The sequence below is a fragment of the Lemur catta genome, chromosome 6, assembly GCF_020740605.2.
Source record: "Lemur catta isolate mLemCat1 chromosome 6, mLemCat1.pri, whole genome shotgun sequence".
In the NCBI taxonomy this organism is placed as follows: Eukaryota; Metazoa; Chordata; class Mammalia; order Primates; family Lemuridae; genus Lemur; species Lemur catta.
Window position 1 is genome coordinate 83170615 of NC_059133.1, and position 21077 is coordinate 83191691.

A 21077-nucleotide genomic window follows, 5' to 3' on the forward strand; every position below is an offset into this window, starting at 1 on the left:
GACAAATACTGCAATTTTAGGCCCAAACTAGTTGGTGGACGTAGGAGAGCAGGAATTGGAGCTAAAATCCCGAATAAAAGCCAGACACGGGATAGATGGCCAGCTGGAAGGGGTGGGGAAAGAAAATCTATGCCCACTGACCAAGAGAACTTTTGAAGAAGGCTCTCTCTATCCAGTCTTTGAAGAAAATAATTACCCAAGAAATCGAAACCCTAGTGTGTGTTATGTGGCTGTGGAGTATTCATTTATACTACCTATAGTGGGAATTTTTGTTAAAAATGGCACTAGGCTATTGTGATTATTTTGGATGCAGGCAGAAGCAAATGTAAAGTTGCTGTGTAGAAACACTTTTTTAACCCTCTCCACAGAGTTTCTCCCCAAATATAGATACATATACCCATGTGTGTGCATGCATACACACACACACACACACACACACACACACACTAGAAGGAAGGGAATAATCAGCCTAAAGTTTATAAATTCTGTTACTTCTGATTCACATTATGAGAAATTACAGACACAAAACACAGTAGGATTAGTACCCCATTTCAAGGGATATCTTAAAGATAGGCCTGGGGATCATTTTTATAGAGGTGATAACCTGGCCAAGAATTTGAGTATGATTGTCTGGAGAGAGAGAGAACATACATAGAAAAAACAAAAGTTGAAAGCTGGGTGTGTAATATTTCAGAACATCTAATATTTTGATAATGGAGGAAAAAGTTGAAACTCACAAAGTGCAGAGAAATAAGCCATAAGATTGGAGCTTAATGGACAAAAATGTAAAAGCAGTTGATGGTACTAGGAAATTTTAGCTTGGAAAAAAAAGAAAAAAAATGAAACATAACCATTTTCAAATATTTGATGGTCTTTTCGGTAAAAGGGGGATTAGATTTACTGTAGGTAGCTCTGAAATGGAAATGATAAATTAGAACAAATGGTTGCAAATTTAGAGAGGCTCTTTTTGGCTCAATATGAGAAAAATCTTCCTTAGAATTCTTTGTCCAAAAATTGAGTAGGCTGCCTTTTGAAAGGAGAGTTGTTCCACATTACAGGTATCTGAGCAATCAGGATTGTTTGGAGGAGATTTTTGCATTGCATAGGAATTTGGACTAGTCTACCTCTAAATTCGTTCTAACTCTGATTCTTTGGGTTAATGAAAACTGAAAACAATTCTGTGATTTTATGTACTACGTTCCAAGCTTATCTTAGGAAATATTTGATGTATCATAGACTTTGAAGGAGCAGCATTCTAACGCTTTATTTTTATTTTTATTTATTTTTATTTTTTTATTTTTTTATCTAACGCTTTAGATATTAAGAATACCTGAAAAGTATTTTGAACTTTGGAAAAGATGGATGATAAACTTTTCTCCTGTGCATCTTTCTGGAAAACAAAACAAAATGAAACAGCACGGGTTTTTTTCCCCCTCTCTCATTTACCTGTGATGGAGACTAAAACAATATGCATTTTAAATAGCCATGAAACAGCTTACCATTTTCCAGATTTTATATAAACTTTAATGGGTTTCTATTTATGTATACATACTAAAATTATCAAATTCAATTAATGAATTTGGAGACAAATTGAGAATTTAGAATGATTTTCATTCCTGGCTCAGTACTTAGAACTATTATAAATTATTTTTCCTTAAATATTAAAGATAGTCTTTGGAGTCACAGTTTGGGTTAAAATTAAAAAAATCTGATCCCACAGTAACAATGAAGAAATCAAGATAATGTACAAAATCATAACTTTTCCTGACTCCAGCAGAAATGTTTAAGGTCACCAGGTGACCAAGTAAACTGAACTAAAAAGAGTGACGGCCCCTCCAATGAGAGATGGAGCATACCAAGTGTTCAATCTTTGGCAGAGTAAAAGAAAAAGAAGTGGGCACGGTAGAACTGGGAAAGAAGAAATAAGCTAAAATTGTAACAAATTTTTAAAGAACAGATGTGTGCTAGCATGTCAGTTTGGAATATCAGGAAGCCCAAGACATGTGGGAAGTTTACAATAACCTGCAAGTTCTTTTCCAGGACACCTACCAGTTTTTCAGAGGAAATATTGAAAGCAGTGCAAGAAGCTGAAGTCCTGTTTAGTGGGGTAGGTGTGTAGGTGATTAGCTATTTGGGGAAGGACAGGCATGGAGTCCTGTCCACTTATGTGAATCCTTCTTTCATAAGAAGCAAAAGTCTCAAGCTGTTGGGGAGAGAGGCAGCAAACCTTCTGTCACCCTGAGCCCAGGCAAAAATCCCTTGCTTCTATGGGAGAAGTAAAAAGCAAAACAGTCTGCCTCTGGAGGATAGGTAGGATGTAGGAGAAGCTCCTTGGCTGATGAGAGAAGGGTAGAAGCAAAATCCTTTCACTCCTGGGAAAGGAGCAGGAAACCCTATCTTGGGTCTACGATTCTGCAAGGATACCAATCAGAGGTTAGGGAGGCGGAGCAGTGACCTGTCTCTTGCACAGTACTAACTGCAGATATAAGACAGAATTTGGCTGCCACAGGGAGGAGAGACAGGGATGCTCGGAAAGCCCCAATCCTGAAGCTCAAGTACAGAGTCTTCCTGAGGCTGTGGTTGTGTCATTACAACATAGAACCCCCATGACCCCACTGCCAAAATGAGTCTAGCATTGAGTAATAAACAAGCAAGAGCAGAGTACTCCTGGGAGAGGTCTGAGAGCATTGAGAGAGAATCTATTTGTGGCACCGACAAGCAAAGACTATTGACAGCTGAGGGTGAAGCAAGAGCACTGAGAAAATTTCAGAGTACTACAGGTTCCACTATAAGCACAGATAATAATAACTAACGGCTAGAGGAATTTTAAATCTGTAGTGCCCTGATGATAATGATAGCAACAATAAAACACAAATAAAGCTCTAATCTTGACTAGCTTGTATCAGCCCTACATATAAATAGCACAATGCTGCAGTCCCTAATCCCCAGGCCGTTGACTGGTACCAGTCAGTGGCCTGTTAGGAACCAGGCTGCACAGCAGGAGGCGAGTGACGGGTGAGTGGTGAAGGAGCTAGAGAAGCTTCATCTCTATTTACAGCTGCTCCCCATTGCTCGCATCATGGCATAAGGTCTCCCCTTGTCAGATCAGCAGTGGTATTACATTCTCATAGGAGCACGGACCTTACTGTAAACTATGCATGTGAGGGATCCAGGTTGTGTGCTCCTTTGATATTCTAATGCCTGATGACTTGAGGTGGAGCTGAGGCGGTGATGCTAGTGCTGGGGAGCGGCTGCAAATACAGATTATCATCAACAGGAGAGGTTTGACTGCACAATAAATGTAAGGCTCTTGAATCATCTCAAAACAATCCCCAAGCCCCTGGTCCCTGGAAAAATTGTCTTCTATGAAACTGGTCCGAGGTGCCAAAAAGGTTGGGGATCACTGGCATAGCAGAACACTGTCCATTTCCAGGTGTGAATACAATTTACCTCAGTCTTTAATATTGTTCTACACATGATGTGTAGCATTGTATCAAAACTAAGGATCCACACATGAAAAAACAAGATAATACAACCCATTGTCAGTGGATAAAACAATGAACAAAGCCAGACTAAGAAATGACCCATATGTTAGAACTATCAGACGGAGACATTAAAATAACTATAATGAATATATTACAGGATCTGGTGGGAAATGTGAACAACAGGCACTAACAGATGGGGAATTTTAACTGAGAGGCAGAACCTATATGAAAAAGTAAAATGGAAATGATAGAAATATAAAAATATATATGATGTTAGGGATGAAGAATCCCTTCAATGGTCTCATTGGCAGATCGAACATAGATAAGGAAAGTATCAATGAAATTAAAGATAAGTCAAGAGAAATTATCCTAACTGAAACACAAAGGGAAAAAAGAGTGGGAGGAGAACCCAGAACACAACATCTAAAAGTTGTCAGACTCATATATGCAATTGGAGTTTTAGAAAAATAAGAACGGGATAAAAGAAATTTGAAGAGATAATGGCCAATATGTCAAAATTTGTTGGATGCTGCTGAAACTTAGAGGATAATTTGTGGTTTTAAAGCTCTAAAAAATTAACTAGTTGTATGTCAATTTAAAAAATTGAATTTATTAAAATCCTTCCTACAAAGAAAACCCCAGAGCAGATATAGTTTCACTAGTGAATGAAACCATTTAAGGTAGACATAAAATTAATTCTACTTAAATTCTTTTAGGATATAGAGGAAAAGAAAACATTTCCTAACTTATTTTATTAAGAAAGCATCACTGATACCAAAATCTAACAACAATATTGTAAGAAAATAAAAACACAGACTGATGTTCCTCATAAATATAGGTGCCAATATCCTTAACAAAATATTAGTTAATTGAGGCTACAAATATATGAAAAGGATTATAAATTCTTAGTAAATGTGGTTAATCCCAGGAATGCAAAGATATTTTTTAAAATTTGAGAAGAATAAAAGAGAAAAACCATACATGTATCTATATAAATGCAAATAAAAATTTGACAAAATTCATTATCCATTCTAAGATACAAGCTCTTAGTAAACTAGGAATAGAAAGAAACTTTTTCAGCCTACTAAAAGGCAACTAACTTTTCATATCACAACTATATAACCTCCAAATAACCTCATATTTAGTGGTGAAAGACTGTAACTTTCTCCCTTAGAATAACAAGACAAGGATTCTGTTCTTATCACTTCTATTAAAATTCTATTGGAGATCTTGGCAAGTATTAAGTAATAAGGCAAGTAAAGGAAATAAAAGGCCTGTAGATTGAAGAGAAAAGCAACAGTGTTTCACAGATGACATAATTGTATATGTAGAAAGACTAAGGAATCTAAAAAATAGCTCCTAGAAAGAAAAAGCAAATTCAACAAGACACAGTATACAAGGTCAAAATATGAAAGTTATTTTTGTTTCTACATAGTAGTAGCAAACAACTGGGAAATAATATAAAAATATTTATAATATCATACCAAAACATGAAATACTTGATACATGTAATAAAATATACATAATCTCTATACTCTAAATTATAAACATTGCTAAGAGAACTTTTAAAAATTTCTGTATAAATGGAGAGATGGATTATATTAAATTGGATGCTCATGGACTAGAAAATTCAATATTTTAAAATATCAATTCTCCTTAATAGATCTGAAGATTCAACACAATAGTAGCAAAGTATCTAAATTAGCCAAATATATATTTTTAAAAGAACAATATTGGAGAACTTATATTGCCTGATTTCAAGTCTTTTTATAAAAGTATGGCAATCAAGATAGTGTTGAGTCAATGTAAGGATAGACATATAGACTTATGGAACAGAAAAGAAAGTCTAGAACTAGATCTATACATATGTGGATAAATGATTTTGAAAAAGTTGTAAAGATTATGTAATAGAGAAAAGCATATAATTTAAAATACATTATTTAGGAATGACTGATATTCATTTAGAAAAGCAAAACAAAACCACTGAGAGTTACTTTCTAACCCATACAAAAAGTAACTTGAATCCTAGAACTAAAAAACAATTAAAAGTAATAAATAGTCTTTAAAAAGGTTAGGGAAAAGGTATACAAATTCATATAGGCAAATCTTTATTAAATAAGATGAGAAATTATAAGTTATAAAGTTAAAAAATTAAAAATTTCTACTCTTTGAATGGCACATAAGTAAATGAAATAAACAAGTGAACAAACAAAAATAAACTATAGACTGGGAGAAAATATTTCCAGTACAGATATCATGTGTCTCATAATGAACTGTCTTCTAGAATACATAAGAACTTTTATAATTCAATAATAAGAGAACATATGGTTCAATGTAAAAAATGGCCAAATCTGTTTACTTAACATAGGTACATTTTATTTTATATAAATTAAACTTTGAGAAAATTGATTTAATAACTAAGACATCATAGTGAATGTGAAAAGATAGGCCACCAATTGGCAGAAGATATTTACAACACATATAATCAAAGGAAGAGTAAATACATAGACTCTCATGACTCTATCTGAAAAAGATAAAGAAATGTGGAAAAGCGAACAAAAGTTTGAACATGTAAATTATAAAAGAGGACAGTTCAATGTTACATTTTGAAAAAAGTAAAGAATCATGAATTTATTAATATTCAGGAAAATTAAAATTAAACCCAAAATATCATTACACATACCTCACGTTGGCAAACATTTAAAAAGTTGGACTATACTACATGTTTGTGGGAAGGTGGACCAATGGGAACTTCCATATATATGTGAAATGTGAACAACCTTATTAGAAAAGTGTTTCATATTATTTTGTAAATCTATGATGCTAGGTACATACACTAGAAAAACTCTATTACTTCAAAGGTACGCCAGTAGTAGAGTAGTTAAATAAGTTGAGGTCCATTTTAATGGGTACTATACAGCCATGAGTATGGACTGATCACAACCACATAGAATACAGTGGGTAAATCCCACAAACAATATTGAATGAAAGACACAGGATTCAAAAAGTACAACTAGTTTGATTCCATTTATGTAGACTTTGGAAAGGAAATAAAAATCTTGCATTGCTAATAGATACAAACTTTGGTGATGAAATAATAAAAGCTACAAAATATTTTTCACCTTATGTCAAGGAGAGCAGATATGAAGTGGCACATAGACAAGAACCTATGATACCAGCAATATTTTGTTTCTTAACTTACTTTTTAATGAGTGCCTGCTCTGTTATTATTTTTTTAATTTGTATATATATGGTGTTATTCATGTATTGTATAATTCACTACACAAATTGCAAAGAGAATGTCAGACCATGTTATTTCTTTGCACACTCCTTCTAGTTCTTTCTATTTAACTAAGAACCCAAATTATATTAACTAGTGATTATCTTCCATTTTGGGGATCTACTTTTACTTTAAATTTTTATAATTTTTCAAATCTGGGAGTTTTCTATACATAATAGCTTTGACTTTTAGTAGTTTCAATTTACCCTTTATTTCTGCTAAGGTAGGTTTCAATCTGGAATTGTGCTTCGTTTTCCTGTGGCCCGATCTTATCCCCTTTATTTCCATGACTTCCCCTTTTGTGCCTTTTCAGCTGGTCCTGGTTACCTATTCATTTTGTCCTATTTTCATCTTATGAATTTTCGCTCCTTTTCCACCTTTTCTTATATTCTACTGTGACTGCAAATCAATTTTGTGACAGTTTTCTTTTGGATCCTATACAATCCTCTACTTGAATGGTAGTGATGAAAAGAGTAGTAGTAATAGCAATAAAGTAACACCTGCACTTATCTTTTCTTGAACAATTGTTATTTTCCAGTCATTATGTTATATTAAGCACATTACATCTACTGTTTAATGAATTATTAAAATATCATTGCATTGTATTTATTATCTTCACTCTAGTGATGAATAATATGAAATCTAGGAAGTCTAAAGAAAACACTTTCATAGTGGTAGGGGGTTGACATATTCATCTATCCGACTTCAGAATCTCTGCTCCTGATTTTTTCCTAGGCTGCCACTATGCTTAAATTAGGATTGAAATCGGAACTTCTGAAAAAATCCTACAATAGATTTCCTTGCTACTAAGAGAGCTTCACTCTTTAAAAGCTAAATATACACTATAAAATCCCTCTGTGCCCTCTTTCTTTCTACTTATATATACCTTTTTCTAGTCTAGGTGACTGCAGTTGGATTTCAGACGAGCAAGTGTGAGATAAGTATTATTTTGCTTTCCTTACTGAATTACTTAAACCTGAATAATAGAGATGTCATATTCTCCTGGTTATCTACTTGGTATAGCATCTGAGTTATGGGCTATATGGTAGAAGCATTTGGAAGTTCTCAGCTCTTTTCATACCAAGCAGATGTTTCATGATGCCAAACCACATTTTAAAGGATGAATTGATTTTCCTCACTCCTAGCCCATCTAGTTTATAATTAGTTCAATAGCTACTAGATCCTAGTGTAAGTTCTGTCATTAGAGGTAGGGATTGCTAACTTTCTCTAATATTCTAACGGGAATTTTAATAAGAATTTTGGAGACAATGTATTAGAGGCTAGTAGGAAGAAAAAAATTTGAATCGGAAGTTAATTCTTTTACCTAGGCTGAGATCTGGTTTTATGCTGATTTGCTCTGTATACATACCACTATATACATTATTTATGCGAATATGCTGTCTAGATCATCAGCAACTTCAGAATATGGTTTGGATTTTCATTTTCCTTGATTTCAATGAGGAAATAATTCAGTAATTTGCATGAAGTAAGCATTCAGCAATACCTTTGGGGAAAATTTTTTCTTTTTCTTCTATTCTTAATTTCAGAATGCAGAATGAATTTAGAAATTTTCCCTACACTTCAGGGTATTAATGGAATAGAAGACAGAAAAAACGTCCAATGAAAAAGCTCTGTGTAAATTACCTACAAAACTAGCCATTTAACATAATAGAATGTCCAATCCGAAATCAGTAGAGCCTAAAATATGTTGAAATAATAATTCTGATGAAAGAAAATATTTAATAATTTAAATTATTAATATTCATATAAACAATAATATTCATGTCATATTTATTTAGTTGCATGCTTATTTTTTTTAAATCACCTGTAATAATCCAAGTTTGGGAGATATGATAAAAAAATATTATTTTTCAAATTGATACTGTTTTGCACATTGATGAAATGCTACTTAATACACTTGTCAAATAAATAGAAAGTGCAAAGTTGTGAATTGATAATATCATATTCTGTCCCCATTTATCAGGTATTTATCATTGATTCTTCCTAGGAAAAACTCATTTAAAGAGCTCATTGTTTTGGATTGAATTCATCTGGAAAATCACAGCCACTGTGATCTATTTATAAAATAATTTCATTTGTGAGTGATGATCGCTATTTGCCAGTGATAAAGACAGTATTTCTTTTGTGTTTTGCCAACTTTTAAGTCATATTAGAAAAATTTACAATAGTCAATGGTTTCTTTCAAAGTGGAAATATTGGAGGCTTCATATATGAGTAATATGATAAAACTTCTGAATTTGGAAATTAAGAGTGATTACAGATTCCCAACAATTTGTGTGTGTGGAAAAAAGATGTCTATGACACATGAGCAGTGCTGAGGCATTTAAATAACTAAAATTTACTCATAAGTGGGTTAACATAACCTCAAAAGTGAGGACAGTAAAGAGACATAAATGATCTAGGAATGAAGTCTTAATGTGCCCTGAGTATCTGGTAAATTTCAAATTCTACACTAGAAAGAATGACATTTTTATGACTTAACACAATCCAATGTTGATTCTTTTCACATTTCACATCTTAAATTTCCAGACTCAGGCCAGGTTCAAGAACGAAAATTGGAATTAGAGTGAGAGGATTACACTTTGGGAAGGAATAGGAGTCATGTAGTATTCATCTCCATTTCTTTAGACATTTGTGTAGAATTCACATATGAGTTCAGTATCTACATCTGTAAATATAATTTATTCTTTTCAGATCCATTTAATGTTCATTAATATTAGGAATAGTTATCTGAAATGTGTAACCTTTTATATGTATCAGGAGTCAATTATTTAACAGAAAAAGAAATATTTTAAAAATATTCTCTGACTCATACAATTTTCTGTATTATTACAGAAAATTATATGAGATAAAACATCATATTATTATGACGTTTTATCTGTGAAAGATTAACTCTTCCCTGGAAGAAGAAGTTGTAAGAAATGATCAGCCTAATGGAGATCACAACTTCAAAGCCTAATATGTGGCCAAATTTCAGTTGCCGTGCACTGAATCCATCATTTCCTCCTGCCAAGGTACCTTCTCTTTTCACTATTTTAGTGAATTGCTGTCTCCATACAGTCAGCAGCCAGGAATCTGGAGTTATTCTAGGCGCCCTTTTCCTTTGTTGCTCAGTCTTTCACCAAATCATGTAAATTGCACGTTTTCACCTGTTATGAATCTGTCCCCTCATATCCATGCCTATAGCAGAGCATTAGTCCATGCCCTCATCATCTCTTTAGGCTAATGAAAATGTTCCTTTAAGTATCCACCAGTCATTCTACTACCCTGCCTAATGGCTCCATGTCATCAGCTGATAAATTACAAAATCATTCAATTAGCCATCAGAGGTCCATGTGATTCTACATAACTTGACACCTGTCTGCTGCTTTCATCTGGTCTCTTTCCAGACTCTCACCTTGAATGCTAATTGTTGCCGTAATTCCAAACAGTTTCCAAATTCCATATAGTTTCCTAATCATACCAGGCTGTTTCTTGACTTTTTGCTTCTGATCATGCTATTCTTTGCTGAAAATTATCCCTACAACCCACCTTCCTTCACGATGCCCCTTCTCTGGCTGGAAAGCACATACAATACTCATTTTTCAACATTTAGCTCGAATGAGTAAAGCTGATCATCCTTTGTTAATGTGTCCTCTATACACGCAGGTTTTTCACAGCAGCCATAACATGTTACTGCATACATCTTTTTCCTTGTCTATTTTGCCATGTCAGAAATGAAAGGCTTTCAAGTGTAGACCATCTACTTTATTCATTATTGTTATCTTCAGAAACTTGCAAAGTTTTAGAAAATAGTAGATTCTTAATAACCACTTATTGAATTGATGGACAGAGTAACAAAAGTCAATACCTGGGTTTTCAACAGGCATTTCAGGTGGAAGTCATATTTTTTGATTAATGTTAAGAGGCATTGTCTGGAAAGATAAAACAAAAACCTTGTTTAAAATCAGGTAGGAAAACTTATCTTATTATCTTTAGCACAAACATTTCTCACAAGCTCTCTTTTGTCCATGATTCTGTAACAAGGATGGTATAAACAGGATTCCTGATGGCATAATTTTATAAACATTTCATATAGGTGTCTTATAAAGTTTGTATAATTTGATAGACTACAAACATACTTGAAAATCTTAGAACTCCCAAGAAATCATGACAAATTAACTAAACCATTCAAAGGCTGATCATTATATCAAACTACTCCTAATTCAAAATGTAAGTTGCAAAGGGATTCATAAGCAGAAAATGGCATATATTAACATCAAGAAATGTTAAGTATATAAAATCTCATAGAGAACTGCATTTGGAATTAATAGCACATGTGTATAATAGATAGGGCTGTCTCTGACACCAAATCTCTGCATCTTTCTTTCCCAAGCTTCTCTTATTGTTCCAGCTTTATCTATGCTTAGGTGGAATATATGTGATTTGAGCAGAGATTCTTCTGAGCTTCACTATTTAAAACTATTTTTCCAAACATTATTGACTTTACCTTCTTATTTGTTCTGAAAACTGCTGAATTGAATTGAGTCATGAGTCACACATCACAAAAACACAGCATCAAAGCACACCATTATACTTTATAGTAGCTGTATTCTCATTTTTTATTACCTTAGCACTTTAGTTGGAGTCCATCTGTCAGTTCAAAGACAAAATGCATAGAATATGTAAAAGTCCATGGAGGGGGAGGAAAAGAATAGCTAAAGATTTGGGCAGTGGGATTGTTTTTATATAAAACCTAAAACTGTTAAGACCCCCAAGAAGGCACCTACTTCAACACTTTGTTATTGGACATTATATCTATTTTATAGAAAAAACTACTAGGAATTAGGGAAGATAAGTGATTTGCTTAACTTCTAAGTGTTAGTTGAGTCATAAAAGAGGAAGACAAATAAAAGCTCCTGACATCCAGTCCTTGATCTTTTGACGACGCTATAAAACCATCTCAGAAGGGCGGGTAAAGCAGCCCTGTGTCACAGAAAGCTATGTCCTGCGGTATCCTTGATGAGACTGAGAATGGACCTGTGTGAGTTAAGGTTTCAGGAAGATTGGGCAGGAGGTGTCGAAATATAATAAAAGTGGAATAAGCACAGATTGAGTGTTAGACTTGGTTTTAGCCATGGGGCTGTGTCATTAAATATCTGTGTGATGGTGGCCAAAGTTTTAAACTTCTGTGTTTTAGTTTCCTTACCACAAGAGAAACAGCACTGGGAGACAGCATTCCCCAGACTGTAGTCTACTGCTCTGGAGTTGGAGGGAAGGGCTGGAGGAGGTAAAGTTTGAAGCCAGGCTGTCCATGACAGGTTTCCTCTACTCCTCACTGCAACCGCACTTTTGCTTTGCTCTGATTTAACCCTCTGGACACCTGCACCTGTGGTCAAGGCCACCAGAATTCTTCAATGGGGCAGGTAATGGTGGGTAAGACAAGAGCAGAATGGAAACTCCCTTGCCCTCACCACGTCCCCACAGTCTCAGCTTGCTATCCATGCCCCAGGTAGCCAGTCACTTACAAGGCACAACAACCCTCCACCAAGCCAGTTCAAAACAGTCCTCTCTCTCAAAAGAATTTCCCAGTTTTTAAAGAATTTGTCATATTTGATGTGTGTGTGTGTATATGTGTCACTCTCTCTGTTTTCTTTGTTTCTAGATAGACATTTTGGCGAAAGGAAACTTTTGCATAACATGCTATGCACCAGGGACCTACACCTGAACCACGTAATGAGCTCTAAAATGAAAATGTGAATAAGATTATGTCTGCAGTCCTTTCTAGTCTGAGACATTCTGTGATTTTTGTGGCATGAAGTTAGACCTTTTGGGTCAGAGGGCAGAGTTGCACATGGAAAAACACAATAGTTTAATGAAAGAACACAGCGTTTGCAAAGTTCAGACAGACCTAGTTTTAGTCCTTCCACTAATGACATGAGTGGACTTTGGCAAGTTATTAACAATTTACCCTCCCAGAACTTAAGTTTTCTTGATTCTGAAGTAGAATAATATATATTATGATAGGGTTTAAGTTTAAGAGAGAATTAGATGAAATATGTGCAAAGTGTATAATAACTCCAAAAAGTGATTCTGATTAATAGTCACTAAAAACAATTTAAACTCATATTTTTTAAATCAGGATTTGCTTTAGAGAGTTATGATATATATCACGTCCCACACCTTATTTTTTTCTGGTTCAGCCCAGAACAACTTTAATTCCAGGAACATACAAACTGTAGCACTGAAATCTTCTCCAGTTTAGCTGCCTGGGAGATCTTTTCTTCCAAATAATACACACAGACATTTAAATACAAGGATCAGTTAGCATATGTTCACTTGAGTTTTCCAATTTGAATTCTCACTCCTCTGTTTATGATATGCCAATTAATTTCAGGGAGTTGCAGAAAGAAATTTAAAGCAGGAGATGGTGTCTTTCAAAGTATGGAAATCCAGCTTTACAAAGAGCTTAGAGACACATGCACACCCAAATTCACAAGATGAATGAGGGAAAAAAAAGTCCTTGAAAATTAATAACCAGCAGCAGAGAAATTTTAAAATGTATGTAGAATGTTCTGGAAGGTGTTAGCAGCTCTTCAAATATATCTGAGTAACTGTGAAGAGTAGATAATTATTAACAGAACTTGCCAAAGGGAGATATCTATTAAAAATACAATAGCTTCCACAGTACTAGTGAAAGGACAGTTTTTACAATCAACCGAAAAATATTGTGATTTGGTATTTTGAGAACTCAGTCAGAATGCAGTCTTGGAGCGGAAATAAAATGTCTTACCTGGATACTTTCCAAATATGCATAAATTCTAGAAGTTGGTTTAGATAAAACTGACTGTGGTCATCTTCATGCTGTAGACAGCAGAATATATTAATATTTATAGAGTGAATAGAAATGACTACCAGTTAAAAATAGGTCTGTAACTTCCTGCTGTCATTGTATTCACCCGTTTTGATAACCCTTATTCATCATTTTTATACTTTGTCTTAAAGACCTTACAAGATTCTCCTTAACTGTATAAGCCTTTTCAATAACAAACCAGAAAACTGAGCTTTGGTTGAGGATAACCTAAAGGAGTATTGAAAAACATTCTAGCATCACCAATGTCAGATATTAATTTCTCCTAGTAATTAAGAAGGCAAATTTTCAGACACTGGTTCTCCCCCATACAAGCACATTTTGGTTTTGTCACATTAAGCCATGCATGCCATGGTGGTGTAAGACTTGACATTTTGTCAGATGGGCTGGCAGACTTATAAGGAACTCCTCTAGTTTTTCAGCTTCACCACTTCTTGCTGCCAAAATGTCAGTGTAAGAGAGCTTTCCATTTCATGAACACTAAATTATGCTAATGAATGACAACTACTGATAGGTCTGATAGGTATGAACTCCAGGAGTTATCAGTTGGCGTTTTCTCTTCATATAGGCAGAAATGACTTATCTTAAAATTTCAGTCCTGTGGCCCATATATATTCCCTCTCCCCTCCCACACACACTCATACCTTAACTCCTTGACTAGCTCTTCTGTAACAAGCATTCATGAAAACCCTATACAAGTGTGCAGAGGAGAATGCAATGTCCTCCATCATAATCACACTATTTTACCACACTGTGGCATTCAGTCTGAGAGCTGAGTCAGTCTCTTAATGCCTGTAGTGTATATAATCTTGTGTCAGTACACACACTATTTTTAAATCTGACTTTTAGAGTTTCTGACAAAAAACCATCAGAAGGAAAAGCTTTATATGGCCTGAGGTCAAAGGTAAATTAATTTTTATATTGGTTTGTTTTGTGAAGAGGAAGAAGGAAGCTAAGTTACATGGAAAGAATAAGGTCATCTTAAAAAACAATATTCTAAGTGCATCCTGTGAAAAGAAACATTTTGTAGATATGTCGAGGAACTTGAAGATGTAAGGCTTACTCCCTAGGAATTTACATCTAGACTCACTGTGACCGCTAAAATGGAACATGTGATAGTGGTAAGACTACTTTTTCTATATCTAAACTTTGGGCACAGAAAGGATGGTAAAAGAAAAGGGAAAATAATAGAAAGTGAAAACAGTCAACAAAGAGGTAGTAAGATTTGAACTGTAATATTTGGCACTTGCCTTCTTTCAGAAGTTAAAACCAGAGCGAGCATATAAATAATGTATTTGCCTTTGTCTGCATAGCATAATCATTTTCATTTTTTAAAAAATACTTTATTTGGTTTCCAGAGATACTTTTGGAGAGAAAATTTGCCTTTGTCATATTGCCACTTATTGGAAAATGTTTTAATTTAAAGTATCTCAAAAGGCTGGAGGAAAAAACTTAAGGTACATGTATCAGAAACATTTTTTGTTAAAATTATGAACATAACTTAAAAAACAAACAAAAAAAGAGGCCAGAGGAAAATTTCAGCAGTTTTCCATGAAATTTATCGTCAAATTTACTTTTCTCTAAAACGAAAGGCCATTCTTTGGTCTTAAAGAAAAAGTTAAAATCTTTTTTTTTTCTCATGTAAAAATCTATTGCTGTAAATGTTCTGTCAATGTTGCCTTGAGTTAGAAAAAAATCTTGACTTATGATTAATATCTACAATGTTGGCAATACTTCTGATCAAATTAGAGGGAGATAAAATGAGAAAAAACATTTTAAAAGATTCAGTCATTCATAGGTAATCAAGGTGAAAGGTTTAAAATTTTGAAATCTGGGACTATTTCTAAAGACAGTCAACCTGCTCTTTTTTAGGATAATCCCCTCTTGCTCTCTTGGAACAAGAATTAAATCCTTATTTCAGTGTAATATTATCAAGTTTGAAATAGAAAAGTTATCTAAGATGAATTGAGTTTACAATGCTTTTCACAATTAGAAAACTCTAAAGTATCTACTGAAAAGGCAATGGTATCAATAAATTTAATAGAATATAATAAACACTATATTCCTAGTATTATGTGAAAAAAGAATACTATCCAGACAATTTTATAATGTTTTACTAAAAACAAAATGTAATTGTTCATAAATGTTTGGCATATGGCTCAATTCTGAAAATCACAGAGAATTTTGACACTACTGTAAAAATTAGAAGCATGAGAACATTCACTATCTCTTTATGATATATATAAAAATTTTAAAAAGCAAATCAAGGGTCAATTATTTTAAATATAGCAATTCAAACAATGAAAAGGAGTCACAAATTAATAAACTGTCTCATTTTTATTAAATTAATCAATATACCACATGTATCCCAGAAAGAAAATTTTACAAAACTTACTTTAAAACCAAGGCAATTATCTTTTTATTTTAATTTTCTTGTTACATATAGAATTTGCAATTGAAAGTATAATTTATCTTGTTCTATGGGTATTGTAGGTTTACAACAAAACAACAAAAAATGTGATATATCAAAGTTGTTGATATATCAATAAAAATTGTGATATTGCAATATATACACTATTTTGACATAACGCAAAACTGTCCATATCTCTCAATATTTTCAACATCATGAGTAAGTTTTTAAAATATTTAAATGAAAACTAATGTTAATAATGTTTTAAAGTTTTTGATAGTAAAGGACTGAAATAGCACACAGTCTACCATCCCAATTTTATGACTCAATAACTAATATTTATGTATTCCTACTGGGTGGAGGCACTGAATTAAGCTCCTCATTTATATTTCTCAATTGAGTTCTCATAATAACTACATTAGGTAAGCACTATTATTATTCACATGTTTTTGGATGAAGAAATTAAGGTGCAAAGAATTTTACAATTTTCCAATGAGCAAACATTTGGATTGAGCAGTATGAAACCAGAATCTCTGCTTTTATTTTTTTTATTTTTTTTGAGACACAGTCTCCCTCTGTTGCCCAGGCTAGAGTGCCGTGGCATCAGCCTAGCTCACAGCAACCTCAAACTCCTGGGTTCAAGTGATCCTCCTGCCTTAACCTCCTGAGTAGCTGGGACTCCAGGCATGTGTTACCATGCCTGGCTAATTTTTTCTATATATTTTTAGTTGCTCAGCTAATTTCTTTCTATTTTTTAGTAGAGATGGGGTCTCGTTCTTGCTCAGGCTGGGACAGAACTCCTGAGCTCAAACCATCCTCCTGCTTCAGCCTCCCAGAGTGCTAAGATTACAGATGTGAACCACCGTGCCCAGCCTCTGGTTTTAAATAAGATGCCAAATTAATAAATTTACCAATCTTCATTTCTTACAGTCACTGTTAGGCATATACGCTCTAGGATTTAGACATAAAAATAAACACCACCACTAAACTCTCATATTAATCTGCATTAGGTGCTTCTACTCCCCACTCAAATAATAAATAAATAAAGCATAGCTATATTTTCTTTCAGAGGACATAGCTCCACTGCAGTTTATTATATACATTTGTTTATTGTCTGTCTCTCTACTAAGATGTGAACTCTACATTCTAGAAAAGACAAGTACTATATATGGCACATAAAATGTGTTCAATAAATACTTGTTAAATTATTCAATTATTATTGGATCATATATACTTTACAAAGTACTTAGCCCAGCTCCTGGAAGTAAACTCTTAAAATTCTAACACAATGCAGCATCTTCTCCTTTGGAATGTAATGCTAAAACAAATACCAAAAGAGCCAAGATTTGAAATGATGGAGATAGGAGCTAAGATTTGGAGAGATGGAGCTATGGAAAGTCTTTCTCATGTTTTACGTGGAGGTTAAAATTGCTCTGTAATCAGGAGTCAGTGCCAGTTGAATCCCCTGGACGCTAAGCTCTTAAGGGCTGAGATCTTTTTGCTTTTGTTCACTACTCTTTACTATGCATTAGCACAGGGCCTAGTCCATAGTAAGTACTTAACTGAATCAATGGAGGATATACAAATACACATCAGGTGTATTATCAATTTTTAATAACAGTGTCAGTGGTAGGAAAAGTTGTGGATAAGAAAAGTCATTTATACTCTTTGCTTATGAATTGTTGAATTAGCCTAGAGTTGATGATATTTATTATAGAAAGTAAAAGTCTGTGAGGTGAGCCATTAAATATAAAAAAGAACCATGTAACTTAATTCCCTCTATGATCCAAGTGACATATTGAAAAACAGGCATTTCTGGTGAGAAATACACACTATACACCCATATCATCACACATATAGTGATGACTATATGCTTGTCCCTGGACAGGATGGCAGGGGTGATAACAAAGATACTGCATCGGCTGACATTATAATAGAGTGAGCTCTGTGCCCAGACTAGTTTTGCTCAAGTCCCATTTGCCTTATTTACCAGCTGTGAGATTTTGGACCATTGATTTACTCTTTAAACTTTTCAGTACTTTTATTTATATAAGATAGGAAAATAATAGCATTTATCACTTTTTTGCTCTTGGGCTATTGTGAATTAATGCATTTAAAGTACTGAGAACAGTGCCTGGCACCTAATGTATACATAATATGGTTAGTACTTATTAAACACCTATCATGCCCCAGACTTCGGGCTACATGGATATAGCTGTGGAAAACAAAACAAAACAAATTATCTACCTATCTATCCACCTATCTATCTGTCTGAGAGACTAGATCTTTGACCAATTACCCTGAAATTCCTATCCAAAATCTTTTAGAGTAGCTTATAAATTCTAAGCATATGTCCCCTATAAGTTGGTGGCAATGTATGGGCTCTGAAGCCTCACTGACTGGGCTCAAATCTGTGTCCTTCTTCTCACAGTTTAATGATTATAATTTTCAGAATGTCATGACACCTCCCTGTGATTGTTTCCTTGCTTTTCAGTGTTTGTCTCATAGAATTATTGTGGAGATTAAGTGTGATAGATATGTTAAAATCCCAGACATAAAATGTATGCCTGATACATATTATATCCAAATAGTGGCATTATATGGATTTTAAAATAAACTTTAATTTACATGAGTCTGAAATATTAGTGATTTGTGAATTACTACCAATAAGCTATTGTTTTAGCAACATACAAATTAGAAGCATATATTTTCTTTTCTTCACCCATGTTGCAATGCAATGTGATGATTTCAGCTTTCCTCAACATTGAGGGCAATTTGAAGAATCTTAAGTTTATTAATATGGAGGTGTCAGTTGCACTTTACCATGTTTCTTTGTGGAGATTTCAGATGTATAGCCCTAGAGCTGTCAACAGCAGCTGAATTGGTAACCAGATCCAAAAGATATTTCCAAATAACTCTCTTCTGGCCTCATTATGTTATATTCCACATAGATATCCTGCAACCTAATGTACCACTTGACATTTTTTATGATGAAAAAGTTCATACGAGGGGAAAAAAAAGAAAGAATTATGCACTGGAAATTTGTTATCTGGTATAGATGACAGGGTGAGGGGATTTTTACCTAAAGCAAATAATTGGAAGATTCCACAGATAAAAACTGCCAAAATATCAACGTTCACTCCATACTGTGCAATTTGAGTTAGAAGTAACTCAAGACATCACACAGGGAATAAGATTTGCATCTAACAGTATGAAACTGTGTCATTAAAGCACAGTAATCCCTTTCTAGGTGGATTTATTATATATATTATGAATATTAATCTGTCCTGATTTAAACTGTGTTGACATAAAGAGTCCCCAAATAGAACAAGAATTGTGTTATTTTTCTGCCTTCAATGGTTTCTCTTTCACATTTTCCATTCCATTTGCTTCTAAGTGGATACATGGAAAGTATAAATATGGTGACATTATTATAAGTTTCTCTAAATGATTTTTCAGAGAGACCAATTGATTTATTATTATACTGAGTGTGTTGGCCTGGGCTGCTATAACAAAATACTATAGACTGGGTGGCTTCAACAATAGACATTTATTTCTCATAGTTCTGGAGGCTGGGAAGTTAAAAAACAGAGTGCAGGCTCTCTTCCCAATGTGCAGACAGTTGCCTTCTTCCTGAACCCTAACATGGTGGGAAGAAAAAGATAGAGAAAGACAGAGAGAGATAGAGAGAGACAGCACACACAAGCTCTCCGATCTCTTTACATAAGGACACTAATCTCATCATAAGGACACTACCTTCATGACCTCATCAAACCCTAATTACCTCCCCAAAACCTCACCTCCTAATACTATTACTTGGGTCTTCAATTTATGAATTTTGGGGAGGACACAAAAATTCAGTCCATAACACTAAGGTTGTAGTAATGCATTTACGTTATTGGTTTGTCCAAATTGTTAACAGGCATTTAGATGAAATATTTCATGTTTCAGTAAATATATTGAAATCAGCATATATTCATTAGGCTATGTAATTCCAACTTGGCAACAGTCCAAAAAAAAAAAAGATAGGAATATCATCTTTAAAATTATCAGTTTGCTAATTGAAAGCACTGCTAAGAAAGTCTTACCTTTCGAGATAACTTTCCTAGAGCTTCTCTATTTTTCTGAAGATGAAGTTGAATAACAGATTTATCTTTCTGAAACATTTTGTGGCTTCCCAAACAGTGGTCACTGAAGGAGAAAACATGAACATAATCATATCCTCTCATAATACTCTGAAACTGTGCATTTTCCTCTTTGGCTTCATTTTCTTTTATTTTTGGAACTTATTTGAGTAAAAGTAAACTGTCTCTCTCTCTCCATATATATATATACATATATATATATATATATATGCACACACACACATATACACACAGGTGTGTGTGTAAATAAATAAGTTTAGGGGAAAATATATATCTATATATATGACAAAATTTTGCAATTATTTTCCAATGCATTAAGTTAGAAAATAGACACGTTTAGAATGGCCATAATAAACTATAACATAGAACACTTGATGTATTTAAAGTTAGTTTTAACCAGCCATGTGAAAGCTCACAGCTGAAGATAATATGCTTCCAGGTAGTCTAATTGATGCCACAATGTCTATGTGTGGATCACTGTATTGAGGAAGCAGAGGGATGTGATGGAAATGTCACGGGCTTCAGAGACAGATTTACTACCTCTATGACCTTAGGCAGGCCAACTAAAATAAAACTATCTAAAACTCAATATTTTCCTCTTTAGAATTGGGATATTAATTCTACATCAAACGGTTGACAAGTAGATTAAACAGAAAAAATTTCTACATATTTCAGAAATTTCTAATGGCATTATTATACTTTCTTTTTCTTTCTTCCTCTGTCTTTCTCTCTTTTTTCCCCCCTGTGAACCCTGGCCAAGCACAAATTAAATGATGAACACAACAAATTACTACTTTGCAGCATAGTGTTTTAAATACAGTCTGATTCTTCTGTGAAATGTAGGGCTTTTATATGGACTTCTTTATAGTTTAAAGCTTTCATCTCT

The 21077-nt window shown here is 33.9% G+C and overlaps 1 protein-coding gene across 2 annotated transcripts in view; it reads right to left on the minus strand.

The window, feature by feature from the left end:
• The window catches only part of PIK3C2G (phosphatidylinositol-4-phosphate 3-kinase catalytic subunit type 2 gamma), a 336298-nt gene that overhangs the window by 276993 nt on the left and 38228 nt on the right, over positions 1-21077 (minus strand). For both annotated transcript variants that reach the window (XM_045554248.1, XM_045554249.1), the window contains exons 5-7: positions 20135-20237; positions 13559-13629; positions 10637-10700 (exon numbers count right to left, since the gene is read on the minus strand). In XM_045554248.1, coding sequence (XP_045410204.1) covers positions 10637-10700; positions 13559-13629; positions 20135-20237 — 238 coding nt within the window. The remainder of the gene's footprint in view (positions 1-10636; positions 10701-13558; positions 13630-20134; positions 20238-21077) is intronic.